Source organism: Acipenser ruthenus, chromosome 3 (genome assembly GCF_902713425.1).
Source record: "Acipenser ruthenus chromosome 3, fAciRut3.2 maternal haplotype, whole genome shotgun sequence".
Lineage (NCBI taxonomy): Eukaryota > Metazoa > Chordata > Actinopteri > Acipenseriformes > Acipenseridae > Acipenser > Acipenser ruthenus.
The window spans coordinates 52,037,731-52,061,887 of NC_081191.1; the positions used below are offsets into that span (position 1 = coordinate 52,037,731).

At 41.3% G+C, this 24,157-nt stretch overlaps 1 protein-coding gene across 4 annotated transcripts in view; it reads right to left on the reverse strand.

The window, feature by feature from the left end:
• Nucleotides 1-24,157, reverse strand: part of cep76 (centrosomal protein 76) — a 105,934-nt gene that overhangs the window by 69,838 nt on the left and 11,939 nt on the right. For all 4 annotated transcript variants that reach the window (XM_059013652.1, XM_034058901.3, XM_034058899.3 and 1 more), the window contains exon 2: nt 12,863-13,018. In XM_059013652.1, the coding sequence (XP_058869635.1) occupies nt 12,863-13,018 (156 nt within the window). The remainder of the gene's footprint in view (nt 1-12,862; nt 13,019-24,157) is intronic.

A 24,157-nucleotide genomic window follows, 5' to 3' on the forward strand; every position in this document is an offset into this window, starting at 1 on the left:
TAAAAAGGGACCAAAAACAAAGCACACAGAAAGAGTACTTGGAACTGCAAACACAAGTCAAAAAGGAAGTTAGAAAGGCCAAGAGAGAGATAGAAATCAATATTGCTAAGGGGGCTAAAACCAATTCCAAAATGTTTTTCCAATATTATAACAGCAAGAGAACATTCAAAGAGGAGGTTAAATGTCTAAGAGACACAAATGGCAAAATCAAAGATGAAGAAAAAAAATAGCAAATATATTAAATGATTACTTTTCACAGGTTTTTACAAAGGAGGACACGAACAACATGCCCCACATGTCGACCTGTTCCTATCCAATTTTAAATAACTTTAGCATAACAGAGGCAGAAGTGTTAAAGGGACTAGGAGCTCTTAAAATAAACAAATCCCCTGGGCCAGATGAGATCCTCCCAATAGTAATCAAAGAAATGAAAGAAGTTATTTACAAACCGCTAACCAAGATCATGAAAACAGTCTCTTGACACAGGGGTTATAACGTAATACCGATCCACAAAAAGGGAGACAAAACCGAACCAGGTAACTACAGACCAATAAGCCTGACTTCTATTATATGTAAACTTATGGAAACTATAATAAGATCCAAAATGGAAAATTACCTATATGGTCACAATATCCTGGGAGACAGTCAGCATGGTTTTAGGAAAGGGAGAACATGTCTAACTAACCTATTTGACTTTTTTGAGGATGCAACATTGAAAATGGATAATTGCAAAGCATACGACATGGTTTATTTAGATTTCTAGAAAGCTTTTGACAAAGTCCTGCATAAAAGATTAATTCTCAAACTAAACGCAGTAGGGATTCAAGGAAATGCATGCACATGGATTAGGGAGTGGTTAACATGTAGAAAACAGAAAGTACTGATTAGAGGAGAAATCTCAAAATGGAGCGAGGTAACCAGTGGTGTAACACAGGGATCAGTATTAGGTCCTCTGCTATTCCTAATCTACATTAATGATTTAGATTCTGGTATAGTAAGCAAACTCGTTAAATTTGCAGACGACACAAAAATAGGAGGAGTGGTAAACACTGTTGCAGCAGCAAAGGTCATTCAAAATGATCTAGACAGCATTCAGAACTGGGCAGACACATGGCAAATGACATTTAAGAGAAAAGTGTAAAGTATTGCATGCAGGCAATAAAAATGTGCATTATAAATATCATATGGGAGATACAGAAATTGAAGAAGGGAACTATAAAAAGACCTAGGAGTTTATGTCAACTCAGAAATGTCTTCCTCTAGACAACGTGGGGAAGCTATAAAAAAGGCCAACAAGATGCTCGGATATATTGTGAGGAGTGTTGAATTTAAATCAAGGGAAGTAATGTTAAAACCTTACAATGCATTAGTAAGACCTCACCTAGAATATTGTGTTCAGTTCTGGTCACCTCGTTACAAAAAGGATATTGCTGCTCTAGAAAGAGTGCAAAGAAGAGCAACCAGAATTATCCCAGGTTTAAAAGGTATGTCGTATGCAGACAGGCTAGAAGAATTGAATCTATTCAATTCTTTCATCTATTCAGTCTTGAACAAAGACGACTACACGGCGATCTGATTCAAACATTCAAAATCCTAAAAGGTATAGGCAATGTCGACCCAGGGGACTTTTTTGACCAGAAAAAAGAAACAAGGACCAGGGGTCACAAATGGAGATTAGATAAAGGGGCATTCAGAACAGAAAATAGGAGGCACTTTTTTACACAGAGAATTGTGAGGGTCTGGAACCAACTCCCCGGTAATGTTGTTGAAGCTGACACCCTGGGATCCTTCAAGAAGCTGCTTGATGAGATTCTGGGATCAATAAGCTACTAACAACCAAACGAGCAAGATGGGCTGAAGGCCTCCTCTCGTTTGTAAACTTTCTTATGTTCTTATGAACACAGACACACACACTTTAATATAAACTTTGTCTGTCTTAAAATATTTAAATTAAGACAACGAAACCCGTTATATTAATAATATACACCACCGATCAAAAGTTTTAAAACACCTCAATTTTTCCAGTTTTTATTGAAATTTACGCAGTTTAATGTCTCAATGTACTCTGAAATTAAAGCATAGAACAAATAAACAATTGGAGATAAAAAAGAAATCATGGAATCGTTTTGTTTAACAAAATTTAATCTAAATTTTTGACTCAAAGTAGCCACCTTTTGCAGATATAACAGCCGAACACACTCGTGGTATTCTTTCTACAATGGAAATCAAATATTGTTCGGAAAGTTCTTCCCTACACTGTTGCAGAAGTTCCCACAAATGTGTTGCACTTGTAGGTTGCTTTGCTTTCACCCTTCTGTCCAGTTCATCCCAAACCAGCTCGATGGGGTTTAAGTCTGGAGACTGTGCTGGCCATTCCATGATTTGAAGCCTACCATCTTGTTCTTTTCTTCTAAGGTAGTTCTGACATAGCCTGGAGGTATGTTTTGGGTCATTATCTTGCTGTAGGATGAACCCCTGACCAACTAGGCGTATACCAGAGGGTATTGAATGGCGCTGCAAAATGCTGTGGTAGCAGTTTTGGTTCAGGGTGCCACTCACTCTGTGCAAGTCGCCGACTCTGGATCCAGCAAAAGAGCCCCAGACCATCACGCTTCCTCCTCCATGTTTGACAGTTGGTGTCACACACCGAGGAACCATCCTTTCGCCTACTCGACGGCATACAAAAACCCTGCGTGATGAACCGAAGATTTCAAATTTTGATTCATCGATCCATAAGACCTTCTTCCAGTCTTCAGTAGTTCACTGGCGGTGCTTCATGGCCCAGGCAAGCCTCTTTTTCTTATTTTGCCATCTTAGCAATGGCTTTCTTACTGCCACTCGACCTGTCAAACCTGTGCTTGAAGCTGTTGTCCTGTGGGCCGCCTATCACGCAAGCTGTTGACTCTCAGAAACTTGTCTTCTGATTCTGTTGCGGCTTTGACCTCTTGCCAGACCTCTTCCTGTCAGAGTTTACTCCAGTTTCCAAGTGCCTTTTGATGGTGTAGGAAACTGTACTCACTGACACCTTGGCTTTCTTTGCAATTTCTCTAAAGGAAAGACCTACACTTTTAATGGTTATAATGGTCTGTCTGTCTTCCTTTGTTAATTGCCTTTTTCTCGCCATTATGAGAGCAATACACTACTTCCTGCAGTACAATACTGTCCAAATAATGCTTAAGAGGGTGTAGTAACACAGTCTGTTCCAACACTGCTTTTATACAGACAGAGGGTTTGTAAGTAATCAACAAAAGTTGGGACACCTGTAGGAATTGTTAGCATCAACTTTCAAGGCTTAATTTACTTCCATTGCTGCAGAACAGCTGTAAGTTGTTAACCCATTACTTGTTCCCTGAAAAAGGCCTTTTTGTATAACTCCGAAATGTACATTATTTTTCAGTTTTTGGTAACCTAAACTTTTTTTTTAACCTCTGGCAGTTTACCGCTTACCTTTGTACCATTTCAGGTTATTCACTGGACTTGAACTGCTCAAATTTAAATAAAAACTGGAAAAATGGGGGTGTTCTAAAACTTTTGACCGGTAGTGTAATTATTCCTCAAAATATAATATGAATCTCACAAAATATCATTTTTTTTATTGTAATGTTCACCTAGTTTACATTTGGCACAATACATTCAATTTTTTCTATGTGCTTTTTATTATACAGTTGTAATAAATAGTTTACCTACCCCAATGGAAATGTATAATTTCTAGAAATTTCTCAAAAACAAAGAATTTTAGGAAAACTCTTTTGTAGCAAAAGTTTTGCTTTTGTGGATGAGAAAAAAAAAGTTACAAGAAATAGATGTCTACAATTATAAGGATACAAGAAGATTTCCAAGCATTTGAGTATCCCAATTTCAACTATTTTTTCTATTATTTGTTAGAAAGAGTCGTGGCTGGTCAACTCAATAGATTTCTTGATGCACAGAATAATTCTGAGAAATTTCAGTCTGGCTTTAAGCCTTATCATAGTACTGAGACAGCACTATCCCGAGTAGTGAATGATGTTCTCTGTCCTCTGACTTGGGCTCACCTTCGGTTCTTGTTTTACTTGATTTAAGTGCAGCTTTTGACACCATTGATCACTCTTTTAATCGATCGTCTTGAACATGTGGTGGGATTGTCAGGTTCTGGTCCTATCTCTCAAACAGATTTCAGTTTATAAAAATTGAAGAGGAGACCTCCTTTTTATTAGAGGTTACTTGTGAGGTCCCTCAGGGTTCAATTCTTGGCCCAATTTTATTTTCTCTTTATATATGTTACCCTTGGGTGACATTATTTGTAGACATGGAGTTAGTTTCCACTGTTATGCTGATGATACTCAGCTTTACTTGTCCCTCAAACAGGACTATGCATCTGCTGCTAACATTTTGAATACCTGTCTTGCTGACATTAAAAACTGGATGTTTAATAACTTTTTAATGTTAAATTCAGACAAAACAGAAGTGATGATACTGGGGCCTCAGAGAAAACATGAAGATACACATTTGATTGATGTTTTATCTGATGGACTCTGTACATATTTCAGGGCAGAAGTAAAAAAAACCTCAGTGTTATATTTGATACAGAACTTTCTTTCGAAGCACACGTTAAAAACGTCACAAAAATTTCCTTTTTTTCATTTAAGAAATATTGCAAGACAGAGATTAATGCACGCTTTTATATCCTCTAGGATTGACTACTGCAATTGTCTTTTCATTGGTACTAACCACAACATTATTTCTCACCTTCAACTTGTACAAAATGCTGCAGCTAGAACTTTAACTCGGGTAAAGAGGCGAGAGCATATCACCCCGGTGCTGGCATCTTTGCATTGGCTACCGGTTAGTTTTAGAATAGATTTTAAGGTGTTGCTGCTAACTTATAAGGCTTTAAATGGTCTCGCACCTCCATAAGACCTTAAAGATCTTTTGGAACCCTATGTCCCAATCGCTCGCTCTGATCACTGGATGCTGGCCTACTGTCTGTACCTATTATTCAGAAAAAAAACTTCAGGTGGTAGATCTTTTAGTTGTATGGCACCTAAATGGCACCATAAACTAGTCATCTATTAGTCAGGTCTGTAGCCTCCACCCCACTGCTCCTACTGTGCCTTTTGTCTTGCTTGTCCTGCTATGACTGTCTCTCACATCCCTGTTCTGTCCTCCCGTCCTCGTCCTCTGCCCTCCCTCCGCTGTTGCTCCTCCAACCCCTCTAACCTCATTTCTCTGCCTCTCCCCCACTCCCGCACACTCTCTGGTGCACTCTGGAACTGTCACTCTTCTGCTAACAAAGCTGATTTCATCTCTGCCTTTGCCTCCCACCTCTCGCTCGATTTCCTTGCTCTCACTGAAACCTGGCTGTCCCCTGATAACACTGTTACTCCTGCTGCCCTGTCCTCTCTCTACGTCCTGTCCCATACCCCGCGTCTCACCGGACGGGGAGGTGGGACGGGTCTTCTCCTCTCTCCCTCCTTACTCTTTTCTGTCCCCTCCGATCTCACCTCCCTCTCTGTCACTACCTTTGAATTTCATGCAGTCCAACTAACCTCTCCCTGTCAACTCCTGCTCATTGTTCTGTACCGCCCCCCTGGGCCTCTCACTCACTTTCTGGATGAACTCGACTATCTACTCTCCTCCCTCCCCTCTCTGTCTACCCCGACTGTCCTGTTGGGTGACTTCAACATCCATCTCTCCAACCCCAGCCACTCTGCTGGATTCCTCCCTCTCCTTCACTCCTTCGACTTCTGTCTCTCTCCGTCCCCTCCTACCCACAAAGCTGGCCGTCAACTGGACCTCACCTTCTCCAGGGCCTGCTGCCCCTCCAACCTCTCTGTCACCCCCCTGGACCTCTCTGATCACTATTTCATCTCTTTTTCTCTGTCTCTCCCCCCTCTCACTGCTCCTGCTACCCCCACTGTCACCTCTCGCCGTAACCTCCGCTCTCTCTCCCCCTCTGTCCTTGCCTCCACTGCTCTCTCTCACCTCCCTCCTATCGACTCCTTTTCACAACTCTCTGTAGACTCTGCTACCTCCACCCTCTTCTCCTCACTCACCTCCTCCCTCGACTCCCTCTGTCCCCTCACCTCCCGACCTGCTCGCCCCTCCCCTCCCCATCCCTGGCTCTCCTCTGTGCTCCGCTCGGCAAGAATCACACTGCGATCTGCTGAAAAGAAATGGAAGAGAACCAAACTCCCTGCTGCCCTAGACCTTTACCGCACTCTCCTCTCCTCCTTCTCCTCTACTCTCTCCTCTGCTAAATGTGCTTATTTCCAATCTGTAATCCAAGCCTCCACTAACAACCCACGTAAACTATTCTCTACCTTCTCCTCCCTCCTAAACCCTCCCCCCCTCCTCCTCCTCCCTCCTCTATCTCCCCTGATGACTTTGCCTCCTTCTTCTCTTCTAAAATCTCAGATATCCGCAAACTCTTTAACACCTCTCCCTCCCCCGCACCCCCTCCTGCTCCAACCCCTACACCCACTACATCCCCTACTAACTCGCCCTCCCTCTCCACCTTCTTGCCCCTCTCAGACTCTGACCTCTCCTCCCTGCTCCAGGGTCACAAACCCACCACGTGTGCCTTGGACCCCCTCCCCACTCACCTCTTTCAAGCTGCTGCTCCTGCTCTACTCCCCTTCATCTCCTCCCTCCTCAACACCTCTCTACTTTCTGGCATCTTCCCCTCTGCCTTCAAAAAAGCCTCTATCACTTCCCTCCTCAAAAAACCTACCCTCGACCCCACCTCCCTCCAGAGCTACCGTCCTGTCTCCCTCCTACCCTTCCTCTGCAAAACCCTCGAGCGGACTGTACACCGCCAGCTCTCTGCTTTCCTGTCCAACCACTCTCTGCTTGACCCTCTCCAATCTGGCTTCCGCTCTGCTCACTCCACTGAAACCGCCCTCCTGTCTGTCACCAACTCACTTAAGTGTGCCCGAGCTGCCTCTCTCTCCTCTGTCCTAATTCTCCTCGACCTCTCTGCTGCCTTTGACACTGTTGATCACTCTATTCTACTATCATCTCTTGCTGACCTGGGGATCTCTGGCACTGCTCTGGCCTGGTTCTCCTCCTACCTCTCCAACCGCACTTACCAGGTAACCTGGCGTGGAGCAACCTCCACACCTCACCCTCTCTTAACTGGAGTCCCCCAAGGGTCAGTCTTGGGTCCTCTCCTGTTCTCTCTCTACACCCGCTCCCTGGGCCCCCTCATCGCATCCTATGGTTTCTCATACCATTTCTATGCTGATGATGCTCAGATTTTCCTCTCCTTCCCCACCTCTGACTCCACCATCTCCTCCCGTATCTCTACCTGTCTGTCTGCTATTTCCTCCTGGATGCACTTGCATCACCTCAAACTCAACCTCTCTAAATCTGACCTCCTTTTCTTTCCCTCCTCCTCCCCCTCCTCTGATCTCTCTATCTCTGTTCCTCTGGAATCTACCACACTCTCTCCCTCTTCCTCAGCTAAGAACCTTGGAGTCATCCTGGACCCCTGCCTCTCTTATTCCCAGCACATCTCCACTCTGGCACGCACTTGCAGATTCTTCCTGAGCAACATCCGAAGAATCCGACCCTTCCTCACCAACTATGCTACCCAGCTCCTGGTCCAGGCCCTGGTACTCTCCCGCCTAGACTACTGCAACTCCCTCCTGGCTGGCCTCCCTGCGTCCGCCACCCGTCCGCTCCAGCTCATCCAGAACTCTGCTGCTCGCCTGGTGTTCTCTCTACCTCGCTTAGCCCACGCTACTCCACTACTCCGCTCGCTCCACTGGCTCCCGATCACCGCTCGCATCCAGTTCAAGACTCTTGTACTAGCCTACAGATGCCTTGATCAGACTGCACCCAGCTACCTCCAGACCCTCATCTCTCCCTACACCCCCACTCGACCTCTCCGCTCCGCCTGCACTAGAAGACTGGCTCTACCTCCGCTACGCTCCCCTGCCTCCCGAGCCCGCTCCTTCTCCACCCTTGCTCCGCAGTGGTGGAACGACCTTCCTACAGATGTCAGGACTGCCCAGTCCCTGACCACATTCCGGCGCCTCCTTAAGACTCACCTCTTCAAACAGCACCTGTAGAACTCCTCTGTTGTATCCTGGGACACTATCACCCTTCATTTAAATATGCTTTATTTTGCTCTTATCTGCCCCCTATTTTACTGCATTTAATCCTGTACCTCAGAATATTGTAATCTGCCAAGTGTTTAATCTGTAGTATTTTGTACTTAATCATGTCCTGATGTAACTATCACTATTTAATCATATCCTAATGTAACTTTCACTATTATCTGCTGTATTATTGAATTGTGGTTTGTCACATTTGAGAATTATTGTATTTCTTGTTCTTATTGTATGACTTATATTGTAACACTTGAATGTATTTGTATTTGCTTGCGATTGTAAGTCGCCCTGGATAAGGGCGTCTGCTAAGAAATAAATAAATAAATAAACTTGCTCATCACAATTAGAGAAGCCAGTTCAGTCAATGTCTTCAAGTCTAGACTAAAAACCCATTTCTATAGCCAGGCATTTCCATCCAGATGAGCGGATATCCTCTTGCCCCCATATTGTTCCCGCTATTTTTTAATTTTTTTAATTTATTTTTAAATTTTATTATTATTATTATTATTATTATTATTATTTTTTATCTAGATTAAAATCATATTTTTACAATACAGCTTATATATTATGTTTTGTTTTTATTCTGTTCTTTTTTTAAATGCTTACTGTTGTTTAGTAATATGTATTGTTTTTGCCTTTGTAAAGTGCTTTGTGGCGACCTGTTGCAAAAGGCACTATATAATAATAAAATTGATTGATTGATTGATTGTTTGATTGATTGATTGATTGATTGAAGTACAAGGCTCATGGTACTACTCAGGGTTCTCCCCAGGAATTCTGTACAGCCGGGCAGCAGAACATTAGCCGGGAGCACTTTCAATGGAAAAATAAACTTGCCTTTTACACACACACATATATATATATATAAAATCAGTGCCGTGAAAAAGTATTTGCCCCCTGTCTGATTTTCTGCATATTTTTGACACTGAATGGTTATCAGATCTTCAACCAAAACCTAATAATAGATAAAAGGGACCCTGAGTGAACAAATAACACAAACATGTGATACATATTTAATTTATTTATGAAAGAAAGTTATGCAACACCCAATGCTGAATAAACAAATAATAACTGGTTACGCCACCTTTAGCAGCAATAACTGCAACCAAACGCTTCTTGTAGTTATTGATTAGTCTCTCACAGCACCGTGGAGGAATTTTGGCCCACTCCTCCATGCAGAACTGCTTCAACTCAGTGACATTTGTGGGTTTTCGAGCTTGAACTGTTCGTTTCAGGTCCTGCCACAACATCTCAATGGGGTTTAGGTCTGGACTTTGACTAGGCCATTCCAAATGATGTAGACTTGCTTGCGTGTTTCAGATCATTGTCTTGCTGTATGACCCAGCTGCGCTTCAGCTTCAGCTCACAGACGGATGGCCTGGCATTCTCCTGTAAAATTCTCTGATACACAGCAGAATTCATGGTTCCTTCAATGATCGCAAGGCATCCAGGTCCTGATGCAGCAAAGCATCTCCAAACCATGACACTACCACCACCATACTTGACCGTTGGTATGAGATTCTTACTGTGGAATGCAGTGTTTGGTTTTCGCCAGACATAACGGGGCCCATGTCGGCCAAAAAGTTCCACTTTTGACTCATCTGTCCATAGAACATTGTTCCAGAACTCTTGAGGATCATCCAGGTGCTTTTTGGCAAACTTGAGACGAGCATTCATGTTCTTCTTAGTGAGCAATGGTTTCCGCCTTGCTACTCTGCCATGAATCCCATTTTTGCCCAGCGTCTTTCTGATGGTGGAGTCATGAACACTGACCTTAGCCGAGGAGAGAGATGCCTGCAGATCCCTGGATGTTGTTCTAGGGTTCTTTGTGACTTCCTGGTCGATTTTACGCATTGCTCTTGGAGAGATTTTGGTAGGACGGCCACTCCTGGGAAGATTCACTACTGTTCCAAACTTTCTCCATTTGGACAATATGGCTTTGTAACCCTTTCCAGACTGATAATAATAATAATAATAATAATTTATTTCTTAGCAGACGCCCTTATCCAGGGCGACTTACAATTGTTACAAGATATCACATTATTTTTACATACAATTACCCATTGATACAGTTGGGTTTTTACTGGAGCAATCTAGGTAAAGTACCTTGCTCAAGGGTACAGCAGCAGGGTCCCCCATCAGGGATTGAACCCACAACCCTCCGGTCAAGGGTCCAGAGCCCTAACCACTACTCCACACTGCTGCCCTGCTCCAGACTGATAGGCATCAACAACTTTTTTCCGGAGGTCTTCAGGAATTTCTTTTGTTCGTGGCATGATGTGCCTCTAGAACCTGTGTGCTGACAACTTCACTCTGATGGTAAGGGCCAAAGTTAGTCAGACTTATATTGGGCAGGGCTGGCCCAAAACAGGTCTGGTTGTTAACCAAAGTACTCAAACAGCTGACCCTAATTATCCCTTTAATTTTGTTGAGGTAACTAGGGGGGGCAATAACTTTTTCACACCTGAAGATTGCGTGTTGTATATTGTGAGAAGTGTTGAATTTAAATCAAGGAAAGTAATGTTAAAACTCTACAATGCATTAGTAAGACCTCACCTAGAATATTGTGTTCAGTTCTGGTCACCTCGTTACAAAAAGGATATTGCTGCTCTAGAAAGAGTGCAAAGAAGAGCAACCAGAATTATCCCGGGTTTAAAAGGCATGTCGTATGCAGACAGGTTAAAAGGATTGAATCTATTCAGTCTTGAACAAAGAAGACTACGCAGCGATCTGATTCAAACATTCAAAATCCTAAAAGGTATAGACAATGTCGACCCAGGGGACTTTTTTGACCTGAAAAAAGAAACAAGGACCAGGGGTCACAAATGGAGATTAGAAAGGGGCATTCAGAACAGAAAATAGGAGGCACTTTTTTACACAGAGAATTGTGAGGGTCTGGAACCAACTCCCCAGTAATGGTGTTGAAGCTGACACCCTGGGATCCTTCAAGAAGCTGCTTGATGATATTCTGGGATCAATAACGACCAAGATGGGCTGAATGGCCTCCTCTCGTTTGTAAACTTTATGTTATTATGTTCTTATGTTTGATTACCTTGCACACCAAACAAATGAAAGAAGCACCAAACTTTGGTGTCATTTTTTCTCTCAGACTCCCTCTACATACTACTACAACCCACAAAAAAATCTGATCAAATACAATGTGAAAAATGTGCAAAAATGCAGAAAATCAGACAGGAGGCAAATACTTTATCATGGCACTGTAGGGTGGGGTTTCCGTTTCAACCATAGGCCGAGTATTGCATGGTGAAGGTCTCAATGGTCGCAGGCCAAGGAAAAAGCCACTCTTAGGAAAACATCACAAGGACACAGCTTAAAGTTTGCAAAACGGCATTTGAAGGATGGATATGAGTTCTGGTCAAAGGTGTTGTGGAGTGATGAAACAAAAATCAAGCTATTTGGTCATGTTGATAGTTGTTTGGAGAAAGTCTGGTGAGGCATACAAAGAAAATAACACTGTATCTACTGCCAAGCATGGAGGTGGTAATATTGTTCTATGGGGCTGTTGATCCTCTAATGGCACAGGAAATTTAGTTCCAATACATGGTAAAATTGATTCCATAGCATACCAAGATGATATTGGCCAGTCATCTGAAACCCGCCATTACAAAACGTCCTGTGTCAGTTCAGTTTTTAAACACAAGCCTGTGAGCGTGAAAGTATACCTGTACACTTTTTTTAAGGACTCGCCCACAGGACGTCTGAGACAAAGATATTAACTAGTCTTCATCGGTTTTAATTCGCCTTGGGTGACCGTTAGTTTCTAACCCTGATTCTTAACATGAGTTGGCAGTAACACGTCAGTTTAGGGAGCCGTTAAGTGAAGGTGTTGTACTAAGCGGATCTGGATCTGGATCAGGCTCTACTCATCCGTAATCTTGATCCAATTCTGGAGCTACACGTGGCATAACTAGGGAAACTGAGCAATGAGAAATGAACATGCCTGTATGACACGCAGTTTTTTATACCACGGCTATCAAATTTGTATACAGCCTAAGATTACAGTAATGTTACAAAGAAAAGGCGAATAAAAAAAGGATATAATAAAAACATTGATTAGGACACTCTTAAAAATGAAAGTGGGCACATTATTAAAATAAAATCTTTAGATTTTTGTACTTTTTCGGCTACCTCAATGTAGGCTACGCTCCTGTCTATTATTTATTTTTTAAATATTTTTTTTTACTTATTACTTATCCTACAATTATACATTTTGTGTGCTTCTCTGTTGTGTTTCAGTCTAGATCAACTGCCATACATTAAAATAAGTCACAGTACTTTGTAATAATAATAATAATAATAATAATAATAATAATAATAATAATAATAATACTTTATTTTTATATAGCGCCTTTCATAGTGGACCACCATCACAAAGTGCTTTACATTTACATATGCAGTCACTTACAATAGGACGCTGATTTAACATCTCATCCGCAGGACAGAGCACAAGGAGGTTAAGTGACTTGTGACTCAGGGTTACACAGTGAGTCACTCAGTGGCAGAGGTGGATTTGAACCTGTGACCTTCTGGTTACAAGCCCTGGACTTTAACCACTGGACCAAACTGCCTCCTATGACGTGGCGAGTACCAACAGAATTTCACCCCTGGTTAGAACTATAAATTCTCAAGTTGCTTGTTTCTTATTTTTCAGCATTAACAAGTTTATAAAAAGACTGGTGAAAACATTTTAAAATACAGTTCAATATATGAAGTGGGAAATTCTAAGCCGATTCCGAGGCACTTACTTGGACAAAGCTGAGATCCCTCATGACATCATCAATAATTCCTCTGCGTCGCAAAGCTCTCATTAAATCTTCTTCGGAAAGATTTTGGTGTCCAAGGCCCAACTCATCACGGACAGTCTCTGCCAGGACACCCCGGACCTTGCCATGGATATCCATCTATTAAAAAGTTTGGTTTATTACATGGAAATCATACTAGAGCAGTCCATGACTATACTCCAGGTGGTCAGCAAACAACTCCCAAAATTTGGTTAAGCAGTTCTTGCATAAACCCATTTCTACACAATCACAAATTGTACTACTACAATATGTGTTACTAAGCAACACAAAAAACTTTAACCACATTATATAGAATTATAAGTTGTGTATGTACCACCCACCCCTTTATCAGTTTTCTTTTAATACAGGTGTGCTTTTTATATTAATTTATAATTGATATTAGCTCCCTTTGATGCAATACAAAGCATCGCCTTCAAAGCTGCCATTAACTGAAATGGCTTTCTAATGTGAAACAAATACTAACTAAATAACTGTTACACATTATGAGGCACATTACATACGCACTTGTTTTTAAATAAAACATTTATCTGTCTCCAGCCTTTTCGCTCCACATAACTTGGTTGGAATGATTAAAATAAAAAAAACCCAAAAACCATTAAAACCAGTTTTAGTACTTTTCATTTTAAAAAATATAAAATGTGCTACAGTATTTTCCAGGGATATAGCAGTGTCTCTATTTCCTTTTTAGAAGTTTTTGGAGAGGTTAGCTGCATAGTAACAGAAGAGGCTATTATTTGTTGCTTGATTTGTGAACTATACCGCAGTGTCAATGATCGATTTCAGCTCCATGTTATAGGAGCCAGGTTTTAATATCTTACAAGACTGTATGCCAAAAGAAAATTATCTTAACACTACTTCTGGAATAATGTGTACAGTCTGTTCCTGACACTGTCTTACTTAACTGTCATACTTGACCAAAACAAGAATTGACAAATCTCAGCCTCTGTGTCAAATACAATCCAGAATATTTAGCACTGCTATTTAATGTACTGGATCTGATGACGGCCCAAAGCCCTGGTATGTTATTTGTCTGGAGAAACGGTGCTCTTAAAACTTGAAAAATTGAGACGCCATGTATCTACAAAACATTCTGAATGTGGAAAAAAAATAAAAATGTGTTTCAAAATGCTGTTGTGAAAAAATGCGTGGCAAGTGGTATGTGGGAAAAATCCAAAAACCAAGGTGGTCACTACATTTAAAAAGGTTAGGAACCACAATCGTACAACTGCAGTATCAGAACATTTTTTGCATTTTCAGACAGTGGGTATGTTCAAGCTTACAGAACTGTAATAAAATGCTTGTAAATTAGAACAGTTTTGGGGAATGGTGATTTTTACTGTAGGTCAGTGTGACAGGGTGGTTGAGTGGTGACGTCAGGCCAGAGTCAGGAAGCAAAACACAAGCAGAACTGCAGTTCAAAAAGATGCTGCGCGCAGTTTATTTCAATACAAAAAATAAATAAAAAGTTTTAACAAAAAGACTTGCTCACAGAGCCAAAATAAATATTTAAACAAAATAATCACAAACACAAAATACTAAACAATACAGGTCAGGCTGGGCAGTACCCTTCACTGATCCTATACATTTTTTTAAGTTTCATTCTCTCTCTCTCGCTCGCTCTCGTTCCTCCTCTTGAACACCCACCTTGAGAGCAGAGAGCTGCAGGCTTTTATGCAGGTGACCAAGGCCTTCTGCACAAGATTTTTAAATTACTGGGATGGGGCTTCCCATCCACGCTACTAAACAGTACAATACATTTGGCTACGCCGTCAAAACAATAACAAAACAACGTGGCTACGCCGTCATATATACATAATAAATCATAAAATACAAATACAATAATAATTATTACTACTACAACTAAAAGAAAACAAATGCAAAACAATACACTGCACAGGGGCGGAGGGATACCTCGTTCTAAAAATAAACAAATAAATCGATTTCAACAGCAGCGCACACTTGGTCCCAACGGCCACCTCCCCCCTCAGTCTCAAAGTCCTGGAAGAGGGGGAAGCAAGGTGTTTATGGGGGTGGCCATGGTAGAATGTCCTCCACCCCCCACTTCTTCGTGGCTAACAGCTCCCTTTTCCGGGGCTTCAGCCACACTATATATCCTGCCGCGAAAGTGCGGCTGGGGGAGCTGGTCGTACCCTGTAACTTGTGGCTCCCCAGGCGATGCGGAGCAGCAGGCAGCCCCAGGCGATGCGGAGCAGCAGGCAGCCCCAGGCGATGCAGGCGTGGCATCCCTGAACGGAGCGGGCGTGGCATCCCCGGGCGGTGGTGAACAGGCATCCCCGGGCAGTGCACGACAGGGCAGCTGTGGACCGCCAGCATTTTGTCCCGGTCCGTCCTGTCCTGAACAGAGAGGCAGCTCCTGCTCCTCCCTCTCGGGTGGTGGTGGTGGAACCAGCAGGCACTCTTCCCCTGCTGGTGGGAGTGACCAGCAGTCCTTCCATGGTGGTGGAGGTGGAACCAGCAGGTACTCTCCCTCTGCTGGCGGAGGTGGGAGCGACACACAGTCCTCCCACGGCAGTGGAGGTGGAACCAGCAGGTACTCTCCCTCTGCTGGTGGAGACGTGGACTGTAGACATTTGGCCTTCCCCCTTTTGGGCTGTGGCCGCATCGGCTCCTCCCTCTTGGGCTGTGGACGTTCGGCCTCCCCCTCTTGGGCTGTGGACGCTCGGCCTCCTCCCCATTGTCTCCTCTCCTGCAGCTGTAATTCTACTCTTCGGGGAGGGGGCAATTAAGTGGGAAATGCCCCCACTCCCCACAGATGCAGCAACAGTAATTCTGGCTTATGCTGTGGAGGAGGGCTTCCCAGCTTATCTCCTTCTGTGCCTGCTGTTGCTGCAGTTGTTGCAGCTGCTGCTGTCTGCAGCTTTTCCTCCCATTCTCCTTCCTCACTCCACACGTATTAATAAAAAAAAACGAAAAAAAAAATTAAAAAAACTGCACTACCCTTTCCTGCAGTACCTTTTCTGGCCTGAGTCCAGGAGGCGCTGGTGGTTGAGTGGTGACGTCAGGCCAGAGTCAGGAAGCAAAACGCAAGCAGTACTGCAGTTCAAAAAGAAACGCTGCGCACCGTTTATTTCAATACCAAAAATAAATAAATGGTTTCAACAAAAAGACTTGCTCACAGAGCCAAAATAAATATTTAAACAAAATAATCACGAACACAAAATACTAAACAATACAGGTCAAGCTGGGCAGTAGCCTTCACTGATCCTATAGGTTTTTCTAAGTTTCGTTTTCTCTCTCTCTCCTCCTCCTCTTGAACACCCACCTTGAGTGCAGAGAGCTGCAGGCTTTTATGCAGGTGACCATCTCCCAATTAGCAACAAATTAATCACTTAATTCGGGAGATGGTCACCTTCTGCACAAGGTTTTTAAATTACTGTGGATGGGGTTTCCCATCCACGCTACTAAACAATACAATACATTTGGCTACGCCGTCAAAACAATAACAAAAAACACAGCTACGCCGTCATATATACATAATAAATCATAAAACACAAATACAATAATAATAATTATTACTACTACAACTAAAACAAATACAAAACAATACACTGCACAGGGGCGGAGGGTTACACTGTTCTAAAAATAAACAAATAATCAATTTCAACAGCAGGGCTTTCTACCGCCCTGCTACTGTCAGATATTTGAGAGTACTGCAATGTTAGGTGTCCCAGTTCTATATATCACAGTTACAGAGCATTTGGGGTATCTTACATTTAGTGACATAGCTGACGGATTTGAAGTTAACATGTTTGACACAGTGGCTATGTCACCTAAGGGACACCTGTACTAGCTGACACAGTGGCTGTGTCTCACTACGGACACCTGTATCAGTGTACACAATGGCTGTCTTACTTAAAGGACATCTGTATTAGTTTCAATACTGGCTATGTTACTGTGACAGAAATACAATGATTCTTGGTTGTAAATCTCCCTCCCGACTTGTGAGGGCGCTAAGCAGCGAGAACAGAGTTCTCTGGACGGGCTGGTCTGACAGTTCTTTCCCAGAGTTCAAGGGAAGTCGGCCAGCCTGGAAGGGGGCAAGACTCCATTGCAATAACGCATTGACCCGGAAGGGAAACAACGTGGCAGCCACAGATTTGAGAGGCGGTTGCACTCGTTTACCAAGGGGTCATGTGTGACAACATAAAAAGGGGACGCAGGGGGCTCCCGAGTGGCGCATCCAGTAAAGGCGCACCGCGCGGACTGCAGGATGTGCCCTATAGCCTGGAGATCGCGAGTTCGAATCCAGGCTATGCCACAGCCGACCGTGATCGGGAGTTCCTAGGGGGCAGCGCACAATTGGCTGAGCGCTGCCCAGGTAGGGAGGGCTTAGGTCGGCAGGGGAATCCACGGTTCCACTATGTATAACTAAATTCAGTAGAAACCAACTTGTTTGTCATTCTCTGCGGATCTGAGCACAGTTTAGACAACACTTTGGGTTTCAGTCCTTCTCAATTTATGCTCCCATAGATACAAATCACCTATTTCCCCCTTCGTTACAAGACTCTGATTTCCGCATTTGGTGCAATAATGGCATTTTAAATTAAGGATTTATATATTGATAATAATTTTGCCTCATTTGAACAATTGTCACTAAAATTTGGATTACCTCAAACACATTTTTTAGATATTTGAAAATTCGTAATTTCATACGTAACACTATTGCGCAGTTTACCTCCCTGCCCCCTTCATCACCTGTTGATTAAATTTTAGCGCTAAATCCTTCATCCAGAGGTATTATGTCTACTATCTATAGCAAGATTTTATTGCGAAGTTGCCCTTCACTTAATGTATTAAAAATTTTATGGGAACAGAATATTGGGTCTGACATTTCGGAAGACATGTGGGAATCTATTCAATCCAGAGTTCCTTCAATCTGTGCTCGTCACAGACTAATCCAATTTAAAGTTTTACATAGACTTCGCTTTTCCTAAACTAAATTAGCCAACATCTATCCTGGTTTGGACCCTACCTGCGACAGATGCAAGCACAAGCACCTGCATTTCCTTTCCATATGTTCTGGTCCTGTCGCAAGTTGTTTCCTTTCTGGTCTTCCATTTTTTAAACTCTCACACCCATTGAGCCATCAGTTGGAGAAAATTAAATTCACAATCCGCAGATCTAGTGACAAATTTTACTCTGCCTGGCAGCCCTTCCGAGCCCACTTTGAAGAGCTCAGGTTTCCCCCTCTCCCCTGACCACCCGCACTGCCTTTTGGGTGTGGGTGGTCTGCTTCTGTCTCCTTTCTGTTTTCTCTTTCGTTTTCTTTGTCTTTTAGTTTTTTTTCCTTCACATTTTATCCTTTGATTTCAATTGTATCATGAATTATTTTAATGGGTTCTCTGATTATTGCATATTTCTTTATGTTCATTTGATTCTGTGCATTTGATTTTGTGTAGCTGTAAAAAAAAAAAAACTCAAAATGAATAAACAATTAAAATAAATACAAAATTCCATTGCACAGTATTAAAACATCCCCTTCCCCGATTCTAATTTCCATGCTTTACTTGAGAATTCAAAGACAATAATAATATTAATGTGTCCAGGTTATTCAAAGTGAAAGTTGTAAACACCACGATCGATCGATCGATCGATCGATAGATAGATCACACACACACACCCCGTATTACTTCAATAGGACGGCCTTTATTAATACTATGCTTTACAAATGCTGCAAAATTTTATTACATGACTTCAGGCATTTTAGAAGTGGCGCCGATCTGCAGCACTATACTCGTGTGTTTTTGGGGCTTGAATACAGTACATTTACTAACAGTTAGTTAACGAGACATATTAGGTGGGAGGTCAGGGGAGTACTGTACCAGTGAATCAGGAGTGTGTATTTGTTGCTCTGGGGCGGGACAAGAAAAGGAGAGAGAACGGCAGTTGAGTGTGATGCAGTTGTTTTTCTTAACGAAAAATATTACCTCTGAATATCGGTTTGATTTCTGTTAAAACTAAAATACATCCTACTCTTTTTCTCACTGTAATTGACCTGCTTGTTTGTAATTTCTCTGTAAAAATTTAGTATTCTCTGAAACAAAATCTTCTCATAGATAGTGAGCAATTTTTTATATATATATAATTGTACAGGACTTAGTAAAATTCCAATTGAATAAAAAAACAAAACAACTAAACCCCGTACAAGAAGATATATTCAGCCAGCTTTCAGATAGCGCTTAGAGTGACCGGCAAAGCTCTAAGTTTAAGTTTTCACCATCTAAGCTGAGGATAAGGTAAACAGACAGCCTTTGGTGGATTGAAGCTGCAGTCTCTTTAGGGGTGCTACATTTACATAGAGTGACACGTTTCTTTATTTCTTTTTTGAGCAGGGGTAAGACAAAAAAAACCCTTTATGTTTCTTTATTGAGAGCAGTGTTTATTCGAGAGTGGTGTCTATTAAAAAGCTGGTATCTTAGTGAGGTGTTAATTTGAGGGCGGCATTAATTCAAAGTAATACGGTATATATATTTCAGGGCTCAAGACTATGGGAGGTGAAAGTAAGAAAAATTAAATAATGAATGTGCAAGCATCAAATGGCAAATATAAGCATGAATATTAATGTGCATGCATAAAATACTAAATACAAGCATTCAATTTTAAAATGTGCAAGCATTAAATATTAAATACAAGCATCCAATATATCAGCATACCTCAAATTTAAATTTCAACATTCAACTTTCAGTTCAAGGTCTGCCCATTCAAGTCGATGTCTGTACGTTCAATTCAATGACTGCTCATTCGGTTCAAGTTCTGTACATTTAATATTTGAGGTTTGCAGTTTCACAAAGTGTCAATCATTCGCCCGACCATGCCCACTTCCATCAGGGAAATCGGTGCTCATCCTTGGTACCTGCTACTGTTCAGCCAATAAGAGCTTTCTTTGGTTTTGAAACAAAATACTGTAGTCTGGTCATGTTTATAGGGTGTTGTAACTCCACGTGTTACTTGCCTAAGTGCTTCACCATGTTTAAGAACACTATTTACATTTTATTGGACTACATGTAATCATTGCTTTTTGCACAACAATTATATATATATATATATATATATATATATATATATATATATATATATATATATATATATATATATATGCACAGTACTGTGCAAAAGTTTTAGGCAGGTGTGAAAAAATGCTGTAAAGTAAGAATGCTTTCAAAAATAGACATGTTAATAGATTATATTTATCAATTAACTAAATTCAAAGTGAGCGAACAGAAGAAAAATCTAAATCAAATCCATATTTGGTGTGACCACCCTTTGCCTTCAAAACAGCATCAATTCTTCTAGGTACACTTGCACAAAGTCAGGGATTTTGTAGGCATATAGTCAGGTGTATGATTAAACAATTATACCAAACAGGTGCTAATGATCATCAATTCAATATGTAGGTTGAAACACAATCATTAACTGAAACAGAAACAGCTGTGTAGGAGGAATAAAACTGGGTGAAGAACAGCCAAACTCAGCTAACAAGGTGAGGTTGCTGAAGACAGTTTACTGTCAAAAGTCATACACCATGGCAAGACTGAGCACAGCAACAAGACACAAGGTAGTTATACTGCATCAGCAAGGTCTCTCCCAGGCAGAAATTTCAAGGCAGACAGGGTTTCCAGATGTGCTGTCCAAGCTCTTTTGAAGAAGCACAAAGAAACGGGCAACGTTGAGGACCGTAGACGCATTGGTCGGCCAAGGAAACTTACTGCAGCAGATGAAAGACACATCATGCTTACTTCCCTTCGCAATCAGAAGATGTCCAGCAGTGCCATCAGCTTAGAATTGACAGAAAACAGTGGGACCCTGGTACACCCATCTACTGTCTGGAGAAGTCTGGTCAGAAGTGGCCTTCATGGAAGACTTGCGGCCAAAAAGCCATACCGCCGACGTGGAAACAAGGCCAAGCGACTCAACTATGCACGAAAACACAGGAACTGGGGTGCAGAAAAATGGCAGCAGGTGCTCTGGACTGATGAGTCAAAATTTGAAATATTTGGCTGTAGCAGAAGGCAGTTTGTTCGCCGAAGGACTAGAGAGCGGTACACGAATGAGTGTCTGCAGGCAACAGTGAAGCATGGTGGAGGTTCCTTGCAAGTTTGGGACTGCATTTCTGCAAATGGAGTTGGGGATTTGGTCAGAATGAATGGTCTCCTCAATGCTGAGAAGTACAGGCAGATACTTATCCATCATGCAATACCATCAGGGAGGCATCTGAACGGCCCCAAATTTATTCTGCAGCATGACAACGACCCCAAACATACAGCGAAAGTCATTAAGAACTATCTTCAGCGTAAAGAAGAACAAGGAGTCCTGGAAGTGATGGTATGGCCCCCACAGAGCCCTGATCTCAACATCATCGAGTCTGTCTGGGATTACATGAAGAGAGAGAAGCAACTGAGGCTGCCTAAATCCACAGAAGAACTGTGGTTAGTTCTCCAAGATGTTTGGGCCAACCTACCTGCCGAGTTCCTTCAAAAACTGTGTGCAAGTGTACCTAGAAGAATTGATGCTGTTTTGAAGGCAAAGGGTGGTCACACCAAATATTGATTTGATGTAGATTTTTCTTCTGTTCACTCACTTTGCATTTTGTTAATTGATAAATATAAACTATTAACATGTCTATTTATGAAAGCATTCTTACTTTACAGCATTTTTTCACACCTGCCTAAAACTTTTGCACAGTACTGTATATATATATATATATATATATATATATATATATATATATATATATATATTTTTTTTTTTTCAATGTTAATTTTCTAATGTTATTGTAATTCGCTAGAAATTCTATACACATGGATGTAGCTGATAGGCCACCTGTTGCGAGACAGCTGCAGTATTATGCTCTGCAAAAGATTATTCTAGCGAGAAATATGCTAGAAACTAAGGCCCTGTGCACACTACATAACTGATCTCGAGAACCTTACTTAAAACCATTTTAATTAATCCAGCTCAAAGTGTCCACACTGAACATACTGTTTCATGTTTAGTCGGGCATAATGTTAACACACACTGTTACTATTAAAATAGTTTGGTTACAGTTCCTAGCAGTGCAATGAACAGTGAAAATTAATACGATAGTATCCCACCATGCACTGTATTTTATTTTAAAATAATGTGTTACGACCCATATTGACAGAGGTCCATATTGCTAAGAAATAAAAAAAGTATTTTGGAAAAAGTAAATGCAAACACACACACACACACACACACACACACGTAGGGCTTGAAGTTTTCGGGTTTTATTTATCAGGTGACATCCCTTTAAACAAATTTAGCTGATTCTGTTTCATAATTAAAACTCAGAAAAAGCTGTTAATTACAAAACAATCTTTGCTTTTATCTTGACTGAGCCCAGTTCTGGTCCCTTGAATTTTATTTCAAACAGAGCTGACAAATTATGTTAATTGTTCATCCACGAGCCTACTTTTAACTTGCATTTCATTTTTTGCAGTCGCCTAATTTAACATTGTGCTTTTGTTATTTTCCCCACTAGTTTAACAGGGATGTCCTGACAGATTTTTTTAAGCACAAAAATCAATACCTAGTGTGGAGTGTACACTGATAGCAAGTCAATTGTCAATCTGAAGTTTTTTTTGCTATGGAGTCAACATCTTCAAGGGATTCGCATGAAGATCACCCACCTGCATCTCAGCCATCTACTGACTGTACGAGTACTACATTGACAGAAGAAGTTGCAAGTAGTATTAATGCAGAAAAACGCAAACGAAAAATACATTCTTATAATATCTATAATATAGTATCTGTGGCTTGTTTATCGAGATGGCAAGATGTACTGTAGTGTGTGTGGAAGCTGCTGGGCATCAAAAAAAAAAAAAAAAAAGAGGCCCATGCGAGGTCGCCGCTTGTTTGTGACATTTTACAAAAACTGCATGTGGGCGGGCACAGGTCACACAGGAAGAGAGGTGCACAGAAGCTTGCTTTTCGGTTCACTTTTTTCTTTTAAGAACATAAGAACATAAGAAAGTTTACAAACGAGAGGAGGCCATTCAGCCCATCTTGCTCATTTGGTTGTTAGTAGCTTATTGATCCCAGAATCTCATCAAGCAGCTTCTTGAAGGATCCCAGGGTGTCAGCTTCAACAACATTACTGGGGAGTTGGTTCCAGACCCTCACAACTCTCTGTGTAAAAAAGTGCCTCCTATTTTCTGTTCTGAATGCCCTTTTATCTAATCTCCATTTTATCTATGCCAGCTAGGCATTTCTTTCTCGATTACAGCATATGTGTCACTACAAATTAGCTCTTATACGGCTCTTTAGTGCTTTCATCACTGGCACTCACTTCCTTAGAGATGGTTGCTACCTAGTTCCAAACAACATGGCACATTCAATGTTTTTGGTGCTCTTTTTTTTTTTTTAAGGCAAACTAATTAAAAAAGGAGAAAACTCTTTCAAAAGAGGGAAATTTCAATCATTCGTGATGGTACGGTGTCTTGAAAGCAATAGTCAGGGCCGGCGTAATCATATACGTAGATGTCACTACCGCTTGTAACCAGAGTGATGATTGTACAGTGTTGTGATGACGTATATATATATATATATATATATATATATATATATATATATATATATATATATATATATAATACATGGGTGAAGGCTATATTTGCATCCTGAGCCATTAAAAAAAAGTGATAATACCACAATAGTTTTGTCAAAAAGTGATAATTCCTCTAGATGAAAATATACTTGACCCAAGGCACCGACTAGAGGGGAGGCATGCCTTGATTTAGTCTTTTCAAATAATGAAGACAGAATAACTAAAACAGAGGTCAGAGAGCCATTGGCAAACTCAGACCACAACATGGTCTCATTTGAAATATTTTTTAAAACCCCAAAAGTAATGACTAAAGCTAAGGTTTACAATTTTAGAAAAGCAAACTATGAAGGTATAAAATAGAGAAAACATCCACAGAAAAAGGATGGCTGTTTTTAAAAAAATGTAGTACTAGAGGACACAAAGCAATTACATCCCAAAAGTAGACAAATCTAAATCTAAAACAAAAAGGCCAAAATGGTTTAATAGATCAATTAAAAAAAATATGCAGCGAAAAAAGGCTCTTTACAGAGCGTTTAAAAGGGACCAAAAACAAAGTACACAGAAAAAGTACTAGGAACTGCAAACACAAGTCAAAAATGGAAGTTAGAAAGGCCAAGTGAGAGATATAAATCAATATTGCCAAGGGGGCTAAA